At 44.4% G+C, this 23421-nt stretch overlaps 1 protein-coding gene across 20 annotated transcripts in view; it reads left to right on the top strand.

Annotated features, from left to right (window-relative positions):
• The first annotated feature begins 314 nt into the window (after nt 1-314).
• rimbp2 (RIMS binding protein 2) overlaps nt 315-23421 on the top strand; it is a 119477-nt gene continuing 96370 nt past the window's right edge. For 3 of the 20 annotated variants that reach the window (XR_004761162.1, XM_035378613.1, XM_035378612.1), the window contains exons 1-3: nt 315-1224; nt 3005-3145; nt 22890-23027. Coding sequence is in view for 13 of the 20 variants with exons in the window: in XM_035378613.1 (XP_035234504.1) it covers nt 1126-1224; nt 3005-3145; nt 22890-23027 (378 nt within the window). In the remaining 7 variants the exon portion in view is untranslated. Of the gene's footprint in view, nt 1225-3004; nt 3146-7321; nt 7396-21191; nt 21233-22889; nt 23028-23421 lie in introns of those variants that run through there. The other 17 variants (XR_004761160.1, XR_004761161.1, XM_035378614.1 and 14 more) reach the window with 12 other exon arrangements.

Raw genomic sequence — 23421 nt, 5'->3', positions numbered from 1 at the left:
CGAATGATGGGGCTCTCAGACTAGAGGGTGGGCTGTGAGACGTTTGGAAGAGCAGACGCTCGAGTGACTCTCCGGCTCAGGGGCTTCGCGTAAAATCAGCCGTTCGACGCGACTTTCTCTACCCAGACAGATGGATAGTAATGCGGCGTATGCTCCGCACAAACTGTTCTCCACAGGCCTGCTCGGTACATATGTTTTGCATGGAGATTTTTAAAAGATTATTGAGTAATAAGTTAGTCAGTAGGCCTACATTATTGCCATGTTAGCGAAGTTTAGTTCCTTTAACAACTGCATGAGTAGCCTAGCATAAGTAGTGTTCGACAATCTTCCCCCCTTCCTAAAAGTAACTTTGTCTGGATAGATTACCAGATTTCAGGAAGTTTGTCTGACAAGACATGGAGGCAGACTTGTAAATATTCTGAAAGCACAGTCGTTATTTTTAGTTGCTGCACGGATGTTGCACTATTGTTGTCTGAGTTTTGATTCATTGCATTTGAAAATATTTCTCTAGGAGAAACATTTGGCAAACATAGGCTACTCTTAGACTTGATTGGCCATTTTGAAGGAAAAAGGGAGGTAGCGAGTTCTCTGTATCTAGTTAAGTGAAGCTGTTGAGAGCGGTTAAATTTATTCGGCTTGGAACAACAGCAATGAGAGGATAATGTTCATCTATGAAAATAACAAAACGCATACACACGGTCTCCTCACGCTACATCTAATATTATCGTTTAATGATGCCATTTATTTGTACGCTATATTTGATATTAAGAAAACCCCACTGGGGGCTCGAGGCACGCTGCCCAGTTGCATTAGTAGGCTACCCTAGAAAGAAAACACAGCTGCTCCGTATTAGCGTTCTCATGTGATGCACGTTTTAACCAGGAATCATTACGCATTTCTTATTTTCTAAAGATTAAAAGAATTGTTGATTAAACGAGAACATTAACATGCAAACACATTCATGACAGATGTAACCACCGGAGCAAGCACAAGGAACAACCGGCCAATTAAAATATGGATTAACTAAAGGGATATTTGACTACTAGACTAATTGTGTGGCCTACAGGTTGGACGTGATTCTCAGGCATCAACACACACTCACATCGCGAGGATATAGCTTCGTAAATGGAGGGGATTTTCGCAAAAGGAGTCCACCAGAAAGTTAAGACGGGGGAATCACGAGAGGGGTACCAGAAAATGAGGGTGCGACTGGGATCCTTAAAGGTAGGTCTTGACTGCTTAAAATGTGCAGCCTCTTTAGCCAAAATGGAAATAACGTAGCCTAATTTGAGAATGTATTTCCCACAGAAATCCCTACAGTATTTCTAAATATTAGAAATCGCCTACTGGAATGTATTAATAACATTTTAAATGTGTATGGCAAATGTTGAATGTTACTTAAATATTTGGGGTATATTTACAAATGTAGCCTACATATTATGTGCAAATGTGTTTTCTGTTTGTATTTAGATATATTTATGACGACGTGTATATTTAACTAATAGGCCTGGTACTGCCAGAATGCAGAATAATGTCAAAGCAAATATGTCATACTGCATGAAACATTAAGTGACTTCCAAATAAATGGTTCAGAAGAAATGCATGCTCTAAATGGATGTATTGTTGTTTTGAATTAATCGTTTTGTCAAGTGTTTGATACTGGCAATAGGCTACAGTAAACTGAAGGAAAGATAATGGAATGTTAAAACTGGAGGTTTACCATTTATGGCAAACCTTTCATAAACCTATTATCCATGAAATTATGGTTATCTTTGCTCTGTTAAACCGATGTGTTTATTTAATTAACAATAAACTTTGACAATCTTGTGCTCAAATTCTCAAAACAGCTACACAAACACCAATGAATATTTGGCAAAATAGATGGTGCAAATGTATTACAATGCATTTGGCAAATGTTCTGTTAGACTAAATGCATTCCAATGCGTTTGGAGTACATTCGGTTTAAACCGAAATAAGTTGTATGAAATACATACTAGCACAAAATACATTGTATTATGATCAACTGCTCATTGGTGGCTGGGGCTACTTGGCACATTTTAATGTGGGGCCGGCTGTGGCTTATTAATGAGTGTTATTTAAATCAAAACAATCTGACACACACACACACACACACACACACACACACACACACAGCCATAGCAATAACAATAACAGAAGACTTCGAATATTAGCCTACTTTAAGGCTGTATAACATTTCTCAGAATCTCATGCACAGAATTTTCATTGCAAAAGGGAATTGAATCACTGGTAAAATACGTTTCATTTGAACAAAGTTTCGCGTGATACTGAAACTCTTTCAGTGGCGCAGCAGCCACACCGTGTGGTAGAAGTTAGACATTGCAACATGTTTTAAACGGATTTTCGAGTGCCTGGTAGTAGTAGGCTTCTCTATTTAAGAAGACTTACAGGGCGATTAACAGGACGTGTGAATCACCGTTTTTTTTTTTTTTATTTAAAAAACGTATTTTAATTATTTTTAGATTCATTTTCATTTTTTACAGGTGTCTATTCATCTGGCTTATTTTATAATTGAATATTACAGCTGGTTGCTTTGAATAGTAGGGAGGTGGGATTCGATTTGTGTGGGAGAACAGCTGGCCACGGTCCAGTCTCTGCAGACTTTCCGTACACCAACAAAATAATCCGACAGCAATTGTTATGTAACTCAGTGGAGAGCGCATATTAATAATCCCAGGCCGGGAGCAGCACGCGGCGTCCCAGCTTAGACGCAGTCATTTGCAGCCGGCCGTGGTCAAAGCGCATTGGCTAAGCATGCTAAAGGCACAATCATGGTAGGTCCTGCCACCATGAAGTAAAGCCATCTCAACCCAATTAAAGAGCAATTAAGTGGAAAGTAGAGGGCAATTGCATATTCTGTTGACAAGGACATGCTGTAGAAATGTAGCTGTTGCCTTGGGGTTATTACATGAGGATGTTATGCAAACAACACTGATCTGTGCCTGTTTGTGTGTGTATGTGTGAGGTGCAGGAGGTCATGGGAGGTCACCGGTCTTGTGACATTGAGGAGCTTCTGAAACAGTCCCAGAAGGAGCTGCTCTGGATCCAGAGGCAGTTGTCCATCATTGCGGACAGGAACTCAACGCACAGGAAGGCCAAGGAAAAGGTGAGTGGTCCTTGCCAGTAGCAGTGACACAGTTGCACTCTCACAGATAATTTGGGTAGGCTGCAGCTTGCTTTTGCACAGGGGTCCATTATTTTAAAGTGTTTCTTATTAGATGCATATCTTGACTTGTAGTCACCAAATTATGTTATATTCTGATGTGAAGGTACTACTATTGTACCCTTAAACACAGTATAATAAAAATAATAATAATTTTAATAAATTGAATTGCTTCTGTAAATATCCTGCTGTATGAATGTAGGTTATATAGATATAAATTATATACGTTCCTCTCAATTAGAGTGGCATTCATCAGAGTGACAATTCATTTTGGTCCATATGGTAACTTTATATGGTTTAGTATAGTGCAGTGAGCTCCATAATGTTTGGGACACATACTTTTTTTTCTTCATTTGGCTCTGTACTCCACAATTTTATATTTGTAATAAAAAAAATTGACCACATGTGGTTAAATTGCACTTTATCAGCTTTTATGTAAGGGCATTTGTATACACTACAGTTTCAGCATGTAGAAATTACTACACTTTTCATATACATTCATAGACCCCCATTGTCCATGTTTGTTTTTTCTATGGGTCGCAAAGTGCAAAGGCAAAAAATAAATAAATCAGTCAGTCTCTCACTGAGACAAGCATCTGTTGGAGAAAGGTGAAATGTGTCACCACCATCTGTGGAGGAGACTGAGGAGAGGCAGGCCAAGGTGTAATGAGACTGCCACCTCACCGGCCTGACTGCCCAAATCCTAGGACTGAACTCTCACTCCTGTCACTCTCACAGTCATGTCATAGACTGAATAACACTACTCCACTTGGGGCCATGTAAATACCAAATGGAAGGGCCTCTATTTAGTTTAGTGAAAGATAAGCCATCTGAAATATAAGTCATTTTTGGTTTCAGTTGGCCACGGCGTGCTACTACTCAGTTGGCGCATGGGAATATGTTCAGAAAACTGGAATGAAACCGAAGGGTCAACAGAGCCAGAACTTTGTAAGACCTAGAACTGGAACTCGGAACCGCGCTTCTGTAATTATCTTCAAGAGTAAGCATTCCCCTTGTTTAACCTCTATTTATGGAAGCATATTTTCTGTACCAGTTCCAGACTTTAAATTTCAGCACATTTTATCTATTGAAAATATTCACCTCGTTTTGGGATCTATGCCGCATCATTTTCACAACACGCCAACAAATCCCCTATGTGTTACCCTAGCTGAGAAATAAACATCTCATTATTTGGATTATTATTCATATTGCGTGTACAGCATTTAATTTCACTTGTATTGCAGAGGACGGCACAGTATTGTATTTTTAAACGGGCAGGTTTCTCTATTGGAACTCCAAACACCAAGCTGCTCGGCAGCCTGCGCTGCGTCTAAATTGGAAACGCATTGACTTCCTAAAGGCTTTGAGGATCAATACCTTGGGGCCTTTTCCAAGGACCTGCCTTTGTGCTGTCTGACTGATCTGGGGTCTGTCGTTATCAGCAGAGGGCTTCCCCCCCCCCCCCTTACCTTTTTCCTAGCTGATTTTTTTTTTTTCAAAGTGCAATGTAAGGATAACCCCCGTCATGACGGCGATGTGGGCTTTGAAGGCAGGCGGTGGAGTTTGACCCAGCGGGTCTTTGATCGCCAGCCGCCCACTGAGCGTGAAGCCTCCTCCCTCTCGGCCATGCCCCAGACAAAAGAAATGCAGCGTATTTAGGGCAAAGAACCTCAAAGGACAGAGGACATAACCGTCAGTTGGGGGTAATGCGCCGTGTGTGAAGTTCCTCAGAGAAACGGCAATCCGTTTGCACTGCCCATGCTTTTCATCCTCTCAATTATAAAGACTTAAGCATATTAATACTCAATGCTTACGAGAGAGGGGAGATCGTATTATGATCATATTAACTGCTTAATTGCTCTATTCAGTGCCTGTAAAGTACTTTCTTGGACATGATTAATACAGATTATTTTGGGCTTGTAAATATTACTTATGTAGCAGCAGTCTCTATTTTTGTTCCAGCATATTCCCAAATGGCTGTGAATTGATCAATTATATTTTTAGATCTACCCAGACGCAGCATATTATGAAGTAATCAAAGTAGTTTTGTGCCATATATAATCAATGCAATATTTTTAAAAGAGTTATGATAAGAGGTGAACTTACATGCACCCATTTACAAAGCAACCTCATTTGAATACTTTGTGTGCATCTTTGCTGATAAAGCACCTTTTTAACAGCACCCATGATAATCACCTAGAGGCAAGAGGCAGATTATAACATAGACAAGTAGATCTAAAATGGTTCAATAGCACCGTTTTTTTTTCACAGTATCTAAAAAAAGTGTCACCTTGACATTAAATCACAGCATGTTTTTGTCTGTAATAAGCGTGTCCTGAAACCTTCCCCGATTGGACAGTTCCTGCTGCTCGTCATCTGGGTGCCTCCCCCCTGGTTTGCTCTGTGTGTCCTGGACATGAGTACGGAGGCTGTGCCATCAGCTGAGTGCAATGTCGCAGTGCCAGGGCGTCATGCGCTGGTTGCGAAACGGAAGCTTTAAAATGGAATCAGAGGGAGGTGGAGCATCCCGGTTGGGGCAGGGATCTGGGGGCGGGGGTGGGGGCGGGGGAGGGGGGCATGAGAAAAGAGCCGCTGCGGTTGCTAGGCAGCAGAGCAGGGGAAAGAGGCACCGTACTCGGCTCCCTTTGCGTCCCTCTTCCCTTCTGTCTGCGGTGCCGCTGATAGCCGCTGATAGTACCCTAGCCACTGAGGCGCCGCGCTTCATCACTCCAGCTCTGCGCCCAGATGAAATCTGCCTGCAGGGGGAAAAGAGCCCGGCACTGTCCGAGTAATCTCTCTTAATACCCTTCTGCACTTGATTTCCCGATCCGTGATTGGACGGGAAATATTCCTGCCAGTGTGGGAGGCGATGATTGGTCCGGCTGGCTGAGGGGATTCCGAGGGGTCCCGGGGTCTGGTGTCGGGAGGATGTTTGCGGGAGTGATGACCTACGAGGAGGCTGGGCAGGCACGGCAGACCCCGTGTGGGGTCGCTGCACCTAAAAACAGTGGGATGGGCGAGAAGAATGCGAGGGAGGGGGGAGCCCAAATAAAAAGAACCTCATTTGACCTTGTCAGTTTCCATCAGTTTTCTTTGGCTTAGAGGAGGAGGGATGGGGCTCTATTATGGTGCCAATGGTGGCGTGGGGGGTGGGACGGGCGAGTCTGAAAGCAGGCAAGGAACAGTTTTTGGTCATTTGAGAGTGAGTCAGTGAGAGATGCTTTTTAACAAGACCGAGATTGAGAGAGAACCATCTTTTTGAGGCATCTTTGCACTCCACTCCGGCACTGTGAGCTGTACCACCTCTGCGTCTGCTAGTCTGTGTGTGTGAGTGAGTGTGTTTGTGTGAGAGACAGAAAGAGAGAGAGAGGGAGCAAGAGAGAGGGGGAGAGAGAGAGTGAGTGAAAGAGAGGTGGAGAGAGAGAGAGAGAGAGAGAGAGAGAGAGGGGGAGAGGGAGACTGAGAGAGAGACAGGGAGGGAGAAAGAGAGAGTGAGTGAGGGAGGGTGGGAGAAAGAGAGAGAGAGACAGGCAGGGAGAGAGAGGGGAGAGCGAGAGAGAGAGAGCGCGTGTGTGTAAACGTGTGTGCTCTGCTGCACTGCCGCTGTGCGAGCTGAAGGATGCTCTCTCGCCGCTTCCGCACCGCTCGGCTGGTCCGCTCGCCGCCGCCGCTCGCTAATGAACTGCGCTAAGCCCCGGACCAGCGCGGCAGAAGCGTCTCGTCGTTACCGTCCCGTCCGTCCCGCCCGGCGCTGACATGACGCGTTAGGACGCGGCGCTGCCTGTCCTGGAGCAGGGAACAGGGAGTCCCGGGGACCGCTGCTCGCGAGGTACTGTCACACGCGCTCTCCGCCTGCTACAGCGGACTGCGCTGCGCTGCGCTACGCTACGCTGTGTCTGCTGCTGCTGCTGCTGCTGCAGAGAGCTGGCTTCCAGCGCTGCTGCACTGTCTGTCTGTTAATGTTCGGCTGTTTATTACTAACCTCTGCAGAGTGCTGCTGCTGCTCCTGCGTGTGTGTGTGTTTGTGCCTGTGTGCGTATATGTGTGTTTGTAATATTTAATGCTGACGATAGTACCTTGTGTGTGAGTCATGTTGGACTGTAAAGGAATGCAGTTTTCCACCTTCGATCATTCTGAGAGACAAATGGCAGGATTTGGGGTGTTTGCTGGATGTAGCAGCTGGACCAGGCAGGGTGAATATTCTGTGTGTGTATGATTTGTTCATTTGTGTTTATTTGAGTATGTTTCTTTTAGTATGTGTGCATTTTTGTGTGCTCATATGTTTGGGATGTGTTTGTGTGATTGTGTGTGAGAGTATGTGTGCGTATTTGTGCGTGTGTGTGTGAGGATATGTTTGTGTGTGTGTGCATGTGTGTGTCTGTGTGTGTGTTTGTTCATTTTGGTTTGCTCTCATGTATTTGTAATTTACTCCTGTGCTTAGACGCTTTTTTGTACATCTGTGTGCGAGTGTCTATGCATGCATATGAAGTCTGATACACTAGCCTGTCCTCAGGCTCTCATGGGCCAGATGAAAACAGCACTTTTTAAAGCTACAGCCCCTTCCAGGAAGCGGAGAAGGAAGGTCCCGGGTTTGTTGACGTTGCTGTGACCGTTGCCAAGGCTGCGCATGGGGAAAGGCGCCGCAATTAGGTCTGATGTTTTTCCCCTGGTCTCCCCACCACAGTACAGAGTGCCTCTGTGACCCTCACATCCTTCCACCTGCCTCGGCTGACATGCCTCGGAGACACACACTCCGCATGTCGGCGGACATGTTTGACTTTTCGCATTAACGAGCGCTGCTGCGTGCCTTGTAGGTCTGTGTGAGATGGGTCTTAGACAGCGGGTGATTATTTGTGTGCTGTTCTGTGGCCAGAAAGACACTTAAGTCACTGGGGTGTGTTTTATTTTTTTTGCCACTGCCGACCGGTTTTAAACCCACAGGTCTGATGTTGTTTTCAGTCATGACCGTGTGGCTTTAGGGAGTGTTAGCGAGAGCAGTAGCGCTGGCATGAGACGTTTTTCTCTAACACTTATTTTAACTGCAGTGCTGCTGTTGACTTGACTGTTGCCTGCGGTGATACTGTTGCCTTAACTAGGGTGACACTAAAATTTAATGTTACCACTGTATCCTTTTCAGAATGAATGTCATACTAACCCAGACGGTTAAGTTTTATTATTTCAGACATTATAGATGTCATGTAACAGGACTTCAGAGTGCATGTTTTCCACTCTACCCCCCCTGCCCTTTGCTGGCCAAAGTGGGGCATTAGGCATCCATGTCCGTGTTTTAAAAGGGTAACTGAGTTTTCGGACGTAGCTACATCACCTCATTCGGGTGCGGTAACCGGGTAACTGGCGGCTGACGCAAGGCCATTCCCGCTGCCCAATCGCAGAGGGACAGCGGACGCAGTCGTCCGTGGGTGGAGGATCGTGGGAGCGCTGGCCCAGTGACCCCCCCCCCTCCCCCCCGCTCCTGTGACTGTGATCTCCCACCAGCCCTAGCGGTGACGACGCGGGGGACCGGCTGGCCCACGCACGTGACTGCCCCGTCATGACGGGAGGTTTAGCGGTACGAACAGCAGGCTTTGTGTCAGGATTACGTAACAGTATCTTTGGGGGGGGGGGGGGGGAGTGGGGGGAAATCTCTGCAAAGATAGTCTCACACATCAAAGTAATAGTGTAGTATTGCTGAATATGCTTTTCTGCGCTGTGAGTTTAACAAATGGAAATGAAAAGGCTGGCATATTTTTCATTTTAATGTTTTTTTCCTCATTTAAGATCTTTCATTGTAGCTTTCTCTGAGAGCAGATTTTGCCTTTGGTTCAGGCATCGTGTTTATCCATGACTTATGGATCTACTTTTTATAGACTGGAAACAAAGCATTTGGCACCAGTGCTAAGACTGTCATGTAATAGCTGTGTACATGATTTGTATCAAAGCCAAATGCTGGGACAGTCTGAGTGGTATTAGAAAGAGGAAAAAGATCAGCAGTCAAGTATTCCAAAAAATGAAATTTGCCCTGTTTCAATGGGGAAATCATAGATCTCTCTCATAACATATGGCTCTCACGATTATTAACAACATTCTAATCGCAGATGGACTAAGTGTCGGCGTGTGTGTGTGTGTATATGTGTGCATGTAACTGTGTGTGTCTGTGTGTCAGCAGACCCTGCAGACTGTGTTGTTAGCTGCACAAACAGAAGTCAGGCAACTGCAGTGGTGGTAGCTGCTGGAGGCCCAGGCTCAGGGCCTGTAATTGATTGATTTCATTGTGATCAGGGGTTTTAGCTCTCTCTACACAGTGAACTCTACTGCAGATCTCCCACAATACTGAAAGAGTTGAGCAGTGTGGATTTTCCATGGGCTTGTGTGGTCTGGGTGAAGATGGTTCTGTCTGTAGTGCAATGTCATTCATTCTATAATGAACACAAATAAACACAGTGTGGGGCAAGTTGAGGCAAATTATGCCATTGCCTCTAACAGAAATAAGCAGTTACCTTGAAACCCATTGCATATTAGCTCTGGAGCATGAGGAGTTTCAGTAGAGAAGCTTTCCTCCAAGTATTGTTAATCTTTGTAGAATTTACTACCCTTCATTTTTTGGAAGAAGTAATTTAGTTGTATGTAACCTGTATAACCTTGAGGAATGTATCAGATCTTGATATTAATTTGCCAAGTTATAACCAAGTTTTTAGAAATTGATCTTCTTTAAAATGGTGTCCTTTTATTTAATTATGAAAGGGGATTCATTTATCACGCACATTGATGGGTCACGCACAGGTTAAATGAGAGTTTCGGAGAGAATAGTTTGACCGTTCTCATCCTCACATCGAAATGAGATATGTCAGCCCGTTGGATCAGAGAATCCAGACCTCTGCAAAAACCCGGGGAGCAGGAGAGGGGAGGATAACGGCCGGGCGGTGCGCCTGTCCTCAGCTGGCCCGGATCCGGGGCTAAGCGCTCGCTCGTTCACCTTTAAATAGGTCGCGTCCCGCCATTCATGCCCGTCGCAGACCGCGCGCCGTGGGCTAATCCCAGCGACCCTGTTTTCGCCGCTGACATCTGGTCCGTGCCGCGCTCCCGTGAAGCGCTCTGTTAGGAGGTGCAGCTGCCCCGACACGCCGGATCGGGCGGCCTCCTCTCCCATGCCTGAGCCCTCCCAAACTTCCCCCGATCTCCCTGCTACGACTTCCTTTATTTTTCTTACCGCAACCCCTGGGATTGGTATTCCCTCGTTCCGTTCTTCCTTGTACTGGTGATGTTCGTGACCTTAGTGAATTGGGGATGACAGTCGATTGTATCGGGTTTACGTTGTGAGGTATGCACGCGGACCCCGTGTTTGTCATAAGTCATACCGTATTAGGTAATAATGTGATGAATGCTGTCCGTCCGTCTGAAGATCAGAGCACTGCAGCCCTCGGCTCGCGCCCTCTGCGCTCGGAGGCTTGTTTTTCATCGCTGTGGTGAAATCCAATCGTGACACCGGCACGTTCTCTCCTTGCGTATTATCGTGCTGGGTAAACAGTCATGCATCATCTTTTTAAGGGTGGACTATTTGGCTTTGCAATCATCGCCGCAGAGCCCTGCAGACCCTCCGGTTCAATTTGTGTCATGCCGTCATCAGCCCATTGATTGTCCTAACGAGTCGTACAGCGCTGAGTAGGAGCTCGAACCGAGCAGGAAAGTTTAAGTGATTGTAGCAGGAAGCCGTTTGCGCGACTAATCTGAATCCGTCTGTTTAACTGTCTTCCCTTGGCAAAAATAATGTTCTTTGTCACTTGTGTTGTTACAATTGCATATTCAGAGGGGACTTGTAAATGCACTTTCCTGCAGGGTGAGCATGAGCATTCATTATAATTTCAAGGGACCTAATGCTGCTGTTGTGGCTGAGGCAGCCCTTGAACCGAATGGGCCTTTGTGTGCAAAAATGTGGAAAATTACATTTGTCATAATTTCAGAGGGGACAGGACCTGTAGACATGTCAGGGCTGCTGTTATTGTCCTGATTGTATAGCTGCTTTTGAACTTTGAACCCCATCAGATCTCCCTTGCTGCTTTCCTCTTTGGTGAGCTGGACTGGAGCCCTGCATCTGGCCTGGCTGTATCTGTCCCCACCAGTAAAAATACTGAACATTCCTGATTGTGTTAGATGACGTATATGTGTTTGGCTGATCTCAACTAAATTTAGAGGTGTCAGACAACCTATCTGGCAGAAAGAGTTATTCTTGGAGAAGTGACTGCTTTGGAGGTTCATTACAGTACATGGATCCTATTTTAGCCAGCTCCAGAATGTTCTTGAATATCTTGTCAGATTTGTGAAATTATAGAAAGTTGTAGTTATCTATAGCTGCAAGAGACAGCACATTGTCTTTCGCTCCATGTCGCAAACACAGTCTGCATCTGTCTTTTTGGCAGCCTTCATTTTTAGCTCCTCACCTAACCCTACCCCCCTACCAATGAAGAGGTATGTAGCAGTAGTCTGAGAGAATACTGTCTATCTCCCTTGAACCTCTGAACTGCTGCCTGAAACTAGGGCTAAGTTCTCTAATGCCGTGTAAGACCGGGCTGGAAATGGCCTAAGATAAGGAGACGATGAAGTGGTCCAGCAGGGAATAAGCAGTGTTTCTGCACACTGCCCGGCACCAAATGAGAATAAGTCAGTTTGCTGCTTCCTGGCCAGGTGCTCATGACCTCAAGAGCAGCTACCAATGGTAGCCATTTCCATATTTTTGTCTTTTTATATCTCCTGTCATTTATTTAATTCCAAGTGTAGCCAATGCAGGAGTGGGGTAAAAGACCATGTGTGATTGGGCAGAGTACACATACAGTCACATACAGTACATACAGTACATACACAGGCATGAATGCATTTATGTATGCATGCCGATGCATAAATACTTTCATATATGTACAGCAATATGCATGCACAAGCACGCACACACATGCACACACACACACACACACACACACACATCTATTAGCAAAACAACTAAAACTGAGTTACACTGGAGCTCCTACTCTGCAGTTCTGTACTGGCCAAAGTGAATTGGTTTTTCTTTACAGGGAAATTGTTGGGGGGAAGAGTAAAACATTGCTGAGTAAAATCAAATCAAATCCGACAACAAAAGCAATAGCAGGTAACCTTTAGAGCTGAGGCAGAAGCACATTAGGATGAGATAACCTTTCAGTATCCTAGTCTTGTAGACTAAAAGAGATTTGTTCAGATGTACAGCCTTTCTAGAAAGACTAAAATGTACCGTGTACTCGTTTGCTCTGGGAATGATTGGGCTGAGGTGTTACCAAGCAAAATCAATGTGAAATAGAAAGGTAAAAGGGGAACACTGATGATAATACATGCCTTATCTATCTTAATCAGCACCAGCCATCTATGACTATGTAATTAATACCGGAGCTCGCAATAAAGGGAGCCTGGAAGTACGTAGCTATTGATGGAGATTTGCAGTAATATAGGAGCAGTTGAGTCGTCTGCAATCTTGTGGTATTACACAAGTCTATAATGAATCTGTCTGAAAATGATTGGCTGTAGGAACTGCGGGGGGGGGGGGGGGGGGGGGTGCTTGTAATGGAGACAGCCAGGAGGGCAGGTGATTGTGGGAGTATCTGTGCATAAACAAAGCAAGGAGCCAGATTTTAGGGTCACATTTTAACAAGCCATGTTTGAAAATGCAGCCTTGCTTTTCTGCCCTCAGATGGCTGAGAGATTTATAAAAATCAAATAGATTATTTAGATTAAACCTCTATAAATGGGACAAGAGCAGTGACAACACTAAGCTAACAGCTTCTGCCTTTCATAGTTTGCACGTGATAGTGTGTGACCGCATCTCCATCGTCTGGTTTAGTACCACAATAAACTCCCATTTATGTACTCCAAAGTGTCAGCAGTGTGGAAGGAACAACTGGGCCCACGCCTGAGATGGAAAGCAGAGGGATAATTAGCAGAGTGATGGAATGGGGGGCCAAGGGAGAGCGCTGGGAGGAGAGGGGGATGGGAGGAAGTGGACTGGGAGTAGGGGTGGGGGGTGGGGAGCGTGGGCAGACAAGCCGACAGCGGACGGGGGAAGGTGGCGGTGACGCTCAAGGGTGGCGGTGCCAGCTCGCTGCGAGGACTGTGCGTGCTTGTGCTCGACCGTGGGCTCTGGCCGTGCTCCAGCCCTGATTATGGCTAGGATTTGCATTGTAATGAAAAAGCTTATCTTCGCAGGTTCAATCTCTCTGTCTTTGGCACAATATTGCTTTTTACGCTATGTGCTGACTGCATTCTGTTTGTCTGCCCTGCCTTAATCACTGCTGGCTTTCTCCTGATGCAGTCTCTTCTATAAAGGCAGTCCTAGCAAACTACTCTGAATTGCAAAGTAGCTCCGTGTCCTCCGTTGGAACAGAAGGGTGCCGTTGCTGGAACATTTCAGAAATTGCAGCACATTAGGCCCCAGCCATGTCTAAAATTAAAGGAGTAAAAATCTGGTCTTTTATCTGATTATTTGAGTAGCTTTTTACTGTTTCTCTCTGATACAGGTGACTTGATAATAGCTGAAAGTAAAAGGAACACTACCTGACACATGCAGGTACCTGACTGTTTTCTCACCAAATTTCAGTGTTTTAGATAATTTACGTGTTTTTTTTATTTGATGTGTGAATACTGAATATCTGAGGGTCTTATACGGTCTCTAGTCTTCCTTCTGTTTCAGGTAAATTGCACACACTAGACCTGTTTTTGATAATATTGGCTTTGGTTCTGGTGCCCTGTGCCAGTTTGTTACTGTTGGCTTTTTGCAAAACACATTTTGAGCAGAAAAGTGTGTGTGACCTCAAGGAACCTTTGGAAATATAAAATCCAGTTATGCTCTGAACTGCTTTGGGACAGATTATTTCAAGTTTATTTACTAAACCTTTTGATTTGGTGTCTGATGAAAAATGTACTGCTACCACAGATCCAAAGCGCATTCATAATGTTATTTCATAAACAAAAACGCTATCCAATTCAAACCAGCCTGTATTCTTCTGATTGGCTGGCCCCATTCTCCAACCAGGAGTCTCACTTTACAAGGCGGAGGAGCTTATGGTAATTGTGTAAAGTAGCTTTAATAGGCTAAATTAAATAAATCTTTCCATGGTTCAATTGAATTAAGATAACAGAACATGAGATGGCTAGCTTCTGATTTGACCCTCTGTACTTGACATTTGATGCTTGTGATAAAGCTAAAGCACGGTCCATATTTACAGTATTATTAAGAAGGTTTTTTTTAATGGGGAAAAAGATTGTTTCTACCTCACACAAATTGCACACGGAATACAATGATGGCTGATCTCATCAGCTTGCTCCAAAATAGGCTATTAGCATGTGGTTGTAATCGTCTCAGTTCAAAGCAATTTGCACCCATTCGTGAGGAAAATACTTGTGCTAAATAAAACTGGTGTTATAATTCTGCCTGTGTACGCATTAAACACCATCCCCTCATATTTAATTAGCATGAAATTATCTGCAGCTACGCACTGCTCGCATGGCATGAGAAGTGGATGCTGAAAACCAAGCAAGGCCAAGGTCTTTGTTGTGATGTAATAAACGGCGTGTGGAATGTCAAAATTTCAAGTGTTGTTGGGTCCCAGTAATTGAAAAAAGTATTCTGTAGCAGAAAGCAGTCTGAAGTTTGTCTGTACTCTGTGTGGACCCAGATATGCGCACAGCATTGGAACCCAATTTCAGCTCATCCTACATACCCGGGGAGAATTATGCCGTGTTCCCAATCCCTTCTCCAGAGATCTGAGGAGAAATAAGCTGCCTGTCCCAGACCACAGATGGCATAAATGTCCTTTTGTGTGCACTGAACAGAAATTTGTGATTTGGGACTCGTCATCCTACCCCCCCCCACGTTATTCCCATGTTTGGGTAGAAGCTATAGTACGAGCGCTCCGGCTGGAGTGTCCGACAGCCAGCCAGCTGCTGGGCGTTGCATAATGAGTCTGTGCTGTTATGGTGAATGCTCTTGCCCGAGGAGTCATCGATGACTCACCGTTAAAAGCACCGATGCACCGAGAGGAGAGCATCGCTGCAGCTGAGTGGCGTGTCCTATCGCCGGAGTGCAGCGGAGATCATACGTGTGCATGCGCACACGCACCCGCACGTACGCGCACGCAAGCCCGCATCCATTCACGTTTATACTCACATGCAGGCTCATGCATTCGCACGTATGCACACGCGCATGCTCATGCACACCAACTCATCCACGACCATATGCATGCACACATGCATTCTCTCTTTGTTTTAGCATCACTGCTTACTGTATGTGTGAAGAGAGCTAGGAGGTCTGGCTAGACCCTGTGTGTGAGTGTGATTGTCACTCTCCGTGGAGTAGGTTTGATGACATAATCAAAAGCACATTCTGTTTCTCAGATTGAACTGCTTCGTTCCCCTGATGTTCAGTTTTTCATTTTTGTAATTACAATCAGAATTGCATGTTATGTAATGAATCAACCCAACCGCAATGCCTGGAGAGTACAATCCGGTGTATGCATAAAAGTTTATCATTATGCTAAACATGACAGAAACACAGATGCCATTGATTAAGATATGCATATACACATTCACTGGAAGTGTTTCAGCATGCTTTGGCTTTCCAAAGGACAGCTAAAAACACCCATGTCTTTTTCTTAAAATTCAATAAAACGACGTGGCCATAATTCCACTGGAGAAATAAAAAAATTGGCCGTGCCTCACCACAAGCAGATGGAGAATGAAAGTCCAACTGATTATATGACATGGTTAGATATTACAGTTGTTAATAATTGTAGATTTTTTAAATGGCTGCTCAGGTGCTATGGCATTAGATTGTGTTGCTCTTCACCCTGTGATAATGGGTTTCCCTCTATTAGATTTGAGGTATTGGACACCTGAGCACCTGTAGGTCAGGGTATGAGACTTCAGGCTTCTCTCTTCTTTAAATGTTTTTTTTTTTGTCATTGTTACGTAGGTAATGCTACTGGTCTAATGTAATTTAGAGTCGGCCATCTTATTTGCATAATTATTTGGATCACTCATCCCAGATGTATGGAAGGATAGGATAAATTACTCCGTTCAGTGTTGTTCCCATAATATTGCACGCCCTTGAATTTGCATTACGTCCGGATGTACCTTCATATATTGATTTTTAAGAAGGAAATGGAAATTCATGATTTAGATGGCTGCATACTGGGAAGTTTTATACGTGCATGTGAATGTGTTTAAGTGAACACAAGCTCTTTGCATGGCAAATAATTCCATGTGTTGGGAAGTTTTATGGGAGATTACTTGCGTTGTTTGCAGGGACTGAAAAGGGGCTTGTGATCTTTCAACTGGTATTGAAAATGTGCTGTGGCCCTTTAAGTGCTCGAGAACACATGTTCTTTTTTATGGCAAAGGCTCAAGACAGACCTATTTGTGCTGTGAAAAATTGAAAGAGATCAGCTGGTCAAACATAGCAAACCTCAGCTGGAGTGGCACATTGATTCAGTGTACAATAATCAACCCCATATAAAGTGTACTTCCACTTCCCTCCCTACATGCTTTAAAAACTGCACTTTGTATGCAAATTTGATTTGTGTTTCACCGTATTGAATTTTCAATTTATTGTATTTTATGGGTGCTAACAGCCTGAAGGGAGCTACTTGCTTCACAGTGCTTACTGTGAGCTGGAGGCAGTCATGTATGCACTTAATCATAAGTATGACAGTAGACCTCGTTCCATGCTTTTCAAAGCGTTCTCATTAAATCTGTAAGGTAAAGAATGGCTTGTAAATGTAACGTTGTTTTAACTCCAGCCCACACGGCTTTCCAGAGCTTTCCATTTATTCTGAGGAAATGGCCGACATTAAACTGCTCAGGGCATAAAGAAGGCCTGTGGAGCATAACAATTCTTTTATCTGAGGTTTTATCCAAGACTTTTACCATAATCAAGCAAAGGAACCTCTGTCTCCTGTTTTTGAGAGAGACAGAGCTGCTCTCTCATGCCTCTCATAGTGAATGACAGTCCTGGATCAGAGAGGTGAGGTGCGGGAAAGGCAGTCACTTTGTCTCTTCAGCTACCGCAGATTCAGTACACAGTGTGGGAGTCCGGCCCGGTCAACGGCATACAGCGCTAGTGTAGAACCTCAGACACACTTCAGAGCCTGGTATTCTCTCAGGGTAAGGAGCGAACTGTAATGAATAACTGTGGACTTCTGGTGCTGAAGGCCCTTGTAAACCTACTGACATATTAGCAATTGAAATTCGTAATGGCTTGTGCATAAACTCCCACAGTGGTATGGGTAGATTAAAATTTAAACACCATTCAGTCCCAGAGCGTGTAATCAATAATGTTGAGCTCTCCTCACATTGACAAATTCTGTACAGCAGAATCGAACCAACTTGAGGCTTCGCCATTGTGTCTTCTCTTTAGGAACGCCGATCTATGATTCGATCACGTCCCTTTGAACCTGTTCATGGAATTACACCTGCTGGAAGTGTCCGACCATTATTCTAAAATGTGCGTGCAAGCAGTGTCAGTGCTATCTCAAATGTGCTGTCAGGATTTGTATACTAACTGGATGCATGTACACAAGTATGCTACCGAGGGGCTAGATAAATATGCAATAATAATAATAAAAAAGATAAATTGCTTTTTTGGTGATAAATAGTGACGTAGCCTAAAAATGTTGCTATTTCCTGGAAGCCGCTCTTACTATTTTTGCTGCATATACAGTCTTTGCCAATCACAGTGGAATCATTTGAGGTAATATTGCGAGCAATAAACTATTTGCAGTTGATTTTAGTCCGAATGACATTGCAAGGCTTTGGTCATCATGGATCATGTGAATTTTATTGTAATAAATGAAATTAATTACAGCTTCCACAAAATGGTGAGAATGTAACAAAATGACTATGTTCAGCAGTAGTCATCTTCTCTGAAAAGGTTGCTAATACTTGTATTAGCAACAATAAAGACTCTAAGCTGTAATTTGAAAAGGGGTTGAGTCTTCATATGACTGAGAAGGATTCCTCACTGTTGGGGATGTTGATTTTTTTCCCTGTGCAAACGGTGTGAAAAAAAACTCATTGGTGCCCAAATGCTAATTTATTTATTCAGTTTGTCAGGCTTGAAATGAGCTTCCTTTTCATGTTGTTTAGCAGCAGGGTATTTTAAAATGCAAGCTAATAAGAAGAGCTGGGTTTTGGGGCCTGTGGTCTTTCTAGTTTGTCACACCCACTCTCGGCTGCAGGTCCTCTTTTCAGCATGGCAGTGTGATTTGTCCTGTCACAGTTAATTGTTAACTTAATTTGCGTTTTCCATGAAATGTACAACACTGCCCTCTTGGCTGGAGAAATGATGTGCCCGGTCCAAAAGCAGCACTGAGGTAAAAGGCCTGTTTTCATGATTGGTTAAACAAAAAGGCCTGTGTGACACAAAGTGCAGTTTTACTTGAAGTATTGAGGCAATTCCTGCTGTTTTTCCTACTCTCCCCTGGGTAATGTCTGATATATATTTAAAAGGTGTAGCTTTTGGGTCTAACTGCAGGAACCGGTCATAAAACCGGTAGTGTACCCCACATTTGACAGTGTGGCTCTCCCAAATTATCATCAGTACCTTGTTTTACCACTAGATGGGGAAAGGGCAAAAAAAGTAGACAAAACGTCTTGGGGCCTGATTTACCAAGACCTTTAACACGTTAAAAACCTTTTAGCGCATGCAAAACCAATAACATGACCGATGTTTGGTCATGGTATTTTTTTTGCATGAATTATTGGTTATGTCTAATTTAATTAATTAATTTTGCATTTTGCAATTTTAGACATCCCACATTTACAGGACACTACTATATGATGGCTCTATCTTCAGGTTGTAAAATCCTGATCATGTAATTGAATATTGGAAATTGTCGGGACGCATGAATAATTTGTGAAGAATGGGAAGTCTGTGTCATGCTGATAGATGCCTTTCCATTGCAGCCCCAGTCAGTGCATATCAGATGAATCAGTTGTAGAATAAACTCTGGGTCTTGGTTGGCATTCGCACAGGCACCACAGTTCATATTTGCAGGGTTGTCTTCATTGGAATTAATAGGCTTATCTTAGGCCTCTGCCTTAGGAGCGCATGTGAATGAGTTTGTCTAAAGGTCTTTTTTTTTCTCTCCACCTGCAGCCATTTTGATGTGTTCTGTTGCTGAGACAGAGAGATAAAGAACAAGGGAGAGAAAGAGAAACATATATCTATTCCCTTTTGGCTTGCATTCTGCTCACCCTGGACTCTGCATTATAGATCAGAACATGTGAGCAGGGTTCCCTATGTATCAGTAGAGGCAGTGGGCAGATGTGTGACTATACTCCAGAATACCCCCCCCCCCCCAATGCAATGATGTGACCGCTGGAACGTTGAGAAAATTGTCAGTATTGAATGGTTTCATATGAGGAGAATTTAGCGTGACAGCTAGAGGGCTAAATCATGTTCACATTTATAAAACACATTAAAAGATAAAGCATTTATCATGGAACTGTGACATGTCATACTGTAAATTCCCAAGGCTCTTGATGATATGGTGAAAACTTTGAGTGCTAGGTTCAATTACAAGAGGCTCTGCTATGGGAACCTGTAAAGTGCCCTATCACAAAGCCTCTTTTGCACAGACAGCCTTCAAGGGGCTAATACATGTAATTCCTTACTCACGCACCTCAAAACTGACCATAACAGGGACCATTTTAAATCCAAACTGAAACAGATTTTGAGGAACGAGTCATATTCGAGTTCTTCTTTCTTTCTCTTTTCCTCTCATTCTTTCATTTTTTGCCTAATTTTACTGCACTTTGTAAATGTTATATATAGCACTGACACCAGCATTTTTATGTTGATGATGTTTGTCTTCATGATGTTGTATACTTTTTTATTGAATGTGTGTTTGTAACAAAAGCCCATATCGGGACAAATTCGCAAATTAGCTTATGCGATGAATGTTACAATACATGTCATCAGACTGTTTATTAAATTCTCTATGTTACATTAAATAGTGTAAAATTAGGAGAAAAAAAAAACATGCGCCAAGACGCAACCAAATATGGAGACCCAGGCATACAGGCAGACAATCCAAGCCCTGTGATAAAAACAGACGTGTACAGGGAGCGGAGAAGACGCTCCAGTAAAGGACATTAGCGACATTAGCGGGAGTGACACGGTGTTGCCGCTCGCAGACCCGCGGTCTGAGAGAAAAGGCCGCGCAGCTGAGGGTCCTCCGCCCGAACGGCAGGCAAGGACAGCCTCCGCCCCCGATGTCAGCTTGCGTTACGAAGGTTACCAATCAGCTCCCCGCCGGGGGAAACGCACGCTAATTGCCCGTTGGCCTCGGGGTGGGTGTTGTGCAGCTGGGGACATTTGGCTAAAAATATCTGTTGTTCTCGTGAGCGGTGGGCGACGGAGATGCGCTTTAACATTCAGCACGGGCACAGACGAGAAGGTCAACTCCTGGCCATTCCTGAAAATGTCAGGTCAGAGTGGAAAGGGCTTTGTGCATAGTGTAAGAACCTTTTATGTTGACCTAAAAAAAAAAAGAAGAGAAATAAAAAAGCACCATTATGAGGCCCCATACATGCTGGAATCCCTGTACATCCTGAAATCTTTGCAGTACGGGGAAAGGTATGGCCCAGAGATTTCAGTCTGGGTCGCCCTGTCCGCTGATAGGATAGCAGCTCTGCTGTAGGGAGCCGTTTGGGTTGTGGCTGGCCGCTCGCGGCGTGCTCCTCCCCCTTTCCAGGTAGAAATCGTACGGAGACGAGCTCCCCAGGCCGGTTTGAATTACAGCTTCCTTGCGGAGGCACAAAGGCAGCAACTGGTTCCACCTGGCAGAGATCATGAATAAATAAAGCGCTTTTATAATTCCGAGCAGCTCCCCGTGGCCAGGGAGAGCGGCCGACGTTCAGGCGCAAACAGAAGCTCCGCTGTTTGATCACGAAGAGCGGGTGTTTTTTTTTTTTTTTTTTTTTTACCACGCCAGCCTCCTGTGCTCCTGTGGGTTTGTAAGTATTGTGGCGGTCTACCGCTCAGATGTGGAGGTGCCCCATTTTGGAGCCGTCTCCTTTTTGTGTCTAACTCGAATGGAAACGGATGACGGGAGGACGCAGTGGATGCTGTCACTGGGCACTCAGAAACGGATCTGCAGACGGTTCTGCTCAATGTAACCCGAGTGCGGCTATTTTAGGTCTTAAAAGCGATAGTGTTGTCAGTGACCGTATGGATACATGTAACCTAGAAACAGACGTTACGCTTTCTGCCTTGAATAAAGACCATGTTAGTGACACCCTAGTTGTTGGTATGTGTAAGCTATGTGTGTGATGAGGAACACATAATTTAGACAGTAGACAGTGTTCCAGGGGCATCATAGTATATGACAGTGCAGTGAGTAAGATGGTACATACTGTAAAAAGTTGAATGAAAAAGATCAGGGAAGCAAAATGAATCTGTCGATGGATTTTACAGAAGTTTACGGTGACAGCTGAGTTCACTGGGTTTGCTGTCTGACAGAGACTTTAGCATGCAGCATGCAGCATCAGTGATTTCTTTTTTGTGCTGGTGCTTTTGAGTCCTTTTTTTAAACTGCAATTTTTGGTTTCAGTTTAAGTGTTTTGAATGGCTTTGCAAAATAAAAAGCAAGTGAACACACTAACAATACGGACTTATGCATAAGTGTGTGTGTTTGTATGTGTGAGCACCCGTGTGTGTGCGTGGTGCGTGTGTGTGCGTGGTGCGTGTGTGTGCGTTTGTGCACGTAGCTGTGTGTGCATGTGTGTGTGCGTGTGCACATGTGCATCTGTGTCTGCTGGATGTGTGCGTTTGTGTGATTGCGCATGCGCCTGTACGCTTATGTGTGTGCACACCTGTGTGCGGTGTCTGTGTTTGCTGCAGTCAGCTTGTGTGTGCTGAGCTGGGCAGGTGCTCCAGCGTGGGGGCTGGCTGGCCACAGCCCCCCCGCTGGGCCGGAGCAGTAAGCTCTCTCTCTTTAACACTGTGCCACTGACACACTCAGAGGGGATGCTGGGTAATAAGCAGGTTGCTTTCCACTCAACCTACCAGCTGGTCCCGGGCTATACAATAACCCAACAGTGCTGATGGAAGCCTTCTCAGGCAATCAGGAGTCGCCATGCAAACAATGACAGCAATAAAAGCCATGTTATTAGAGCCCGCATTTGAAAGCATTTGTGGAGAACTGTGTGACTTAACGCAGCAACCACTACTTAGATTTCTCGGCGGGGATCAAACAGAGGGGGATGGAGCTAAGTCTTAAGTGTGTTAAATGCACAACAAACACCACTGCTTCACTTTCCCTCCAGAGGAAAACTGTAGTTAAGGTTTTCTCTGCAGATTTCATAAATATATCAGTAAAAATGTATATATTTATATTTATATTTAACTTTAAAAGAAAAAATTGAAATGTAAATGATCGGAATATGGAACTGGTTTTTATTTGTGTGAATGTTATTTATATGTGCGTAACATTAAGTGTGTATGCTCTGGTCAAAATTTGGAAAGCTATCTCTGACCTGGTAGCTCTGATGATAATATTTGTGATTCAGAGAATAAATTGTAGTTGCTGAAAATACTGTCTGTTTGATTGAATCTGTAATGATGATAATAATAGAAATGACTGACATTTGTTGTCTCTTTCTTTTTCATCAGCTGAGAAGTGAAGTTTTGCCACTGCAGCTCCCAACGGCACAAAATGTGGACCACTTCCAGCTTCTAGAAGACAAGAACCGTGCCCTCAAGCTCGAGGTCCTGACCCTCAGCCAGGATAAACTGCAACGCAAGTTACTGGTGAGTGCAGATCGCTTTGGTGGCTTGCTGGTGGTTTCTGTGGGGTGTAAGAATTTTGCAGGGTGGCATTGCTTATTATGCTGTTTATGGGCTCGCGATCTGGACTGTTTTACACGACATCGGGCAAAACCGCAGGGAAGCTAAACGGTTTATTTTCAGAGAGGCCCTGCGTAGACAGGCCAGGCGTCGGGCGGAGGCGCTTCTGCATTGGCAGCAAGGAGGAAGCTGTGTTTAAAAAAAAAAAAAAAAAAACGACCTGAAACAGCTAGCTAGCCCCCGTCTCCTCGCCGTCTGGAAGGCTTGTACCTCGCAGCAGAAGCCTCTAGTGAGTCTCCAGGCTTCCCTCTGCGTCCGCCGATCAATACGGATGAGTTGTATCGATTGGGCTCTCAGC

This window comes from Anguilla anguilla, chromosome 10 (genome assembly GCF_013347855.1).
Source record: "Anguilla anguilla isolate fAngAng1 chromosome 10, fAngAng1.pri, whole genome shotgun sequence".
NCBI classification, from domain to species: domain Eukaryota; kingdom Metazoa; phylum Chordata; class Actinopteri; order Anguilliformes; family Anguillidae; genus Anguilla; species Anguilla anguilla.
This window is presented reverse-complemented; position numbering and strand designations above follow the sequence as displayed.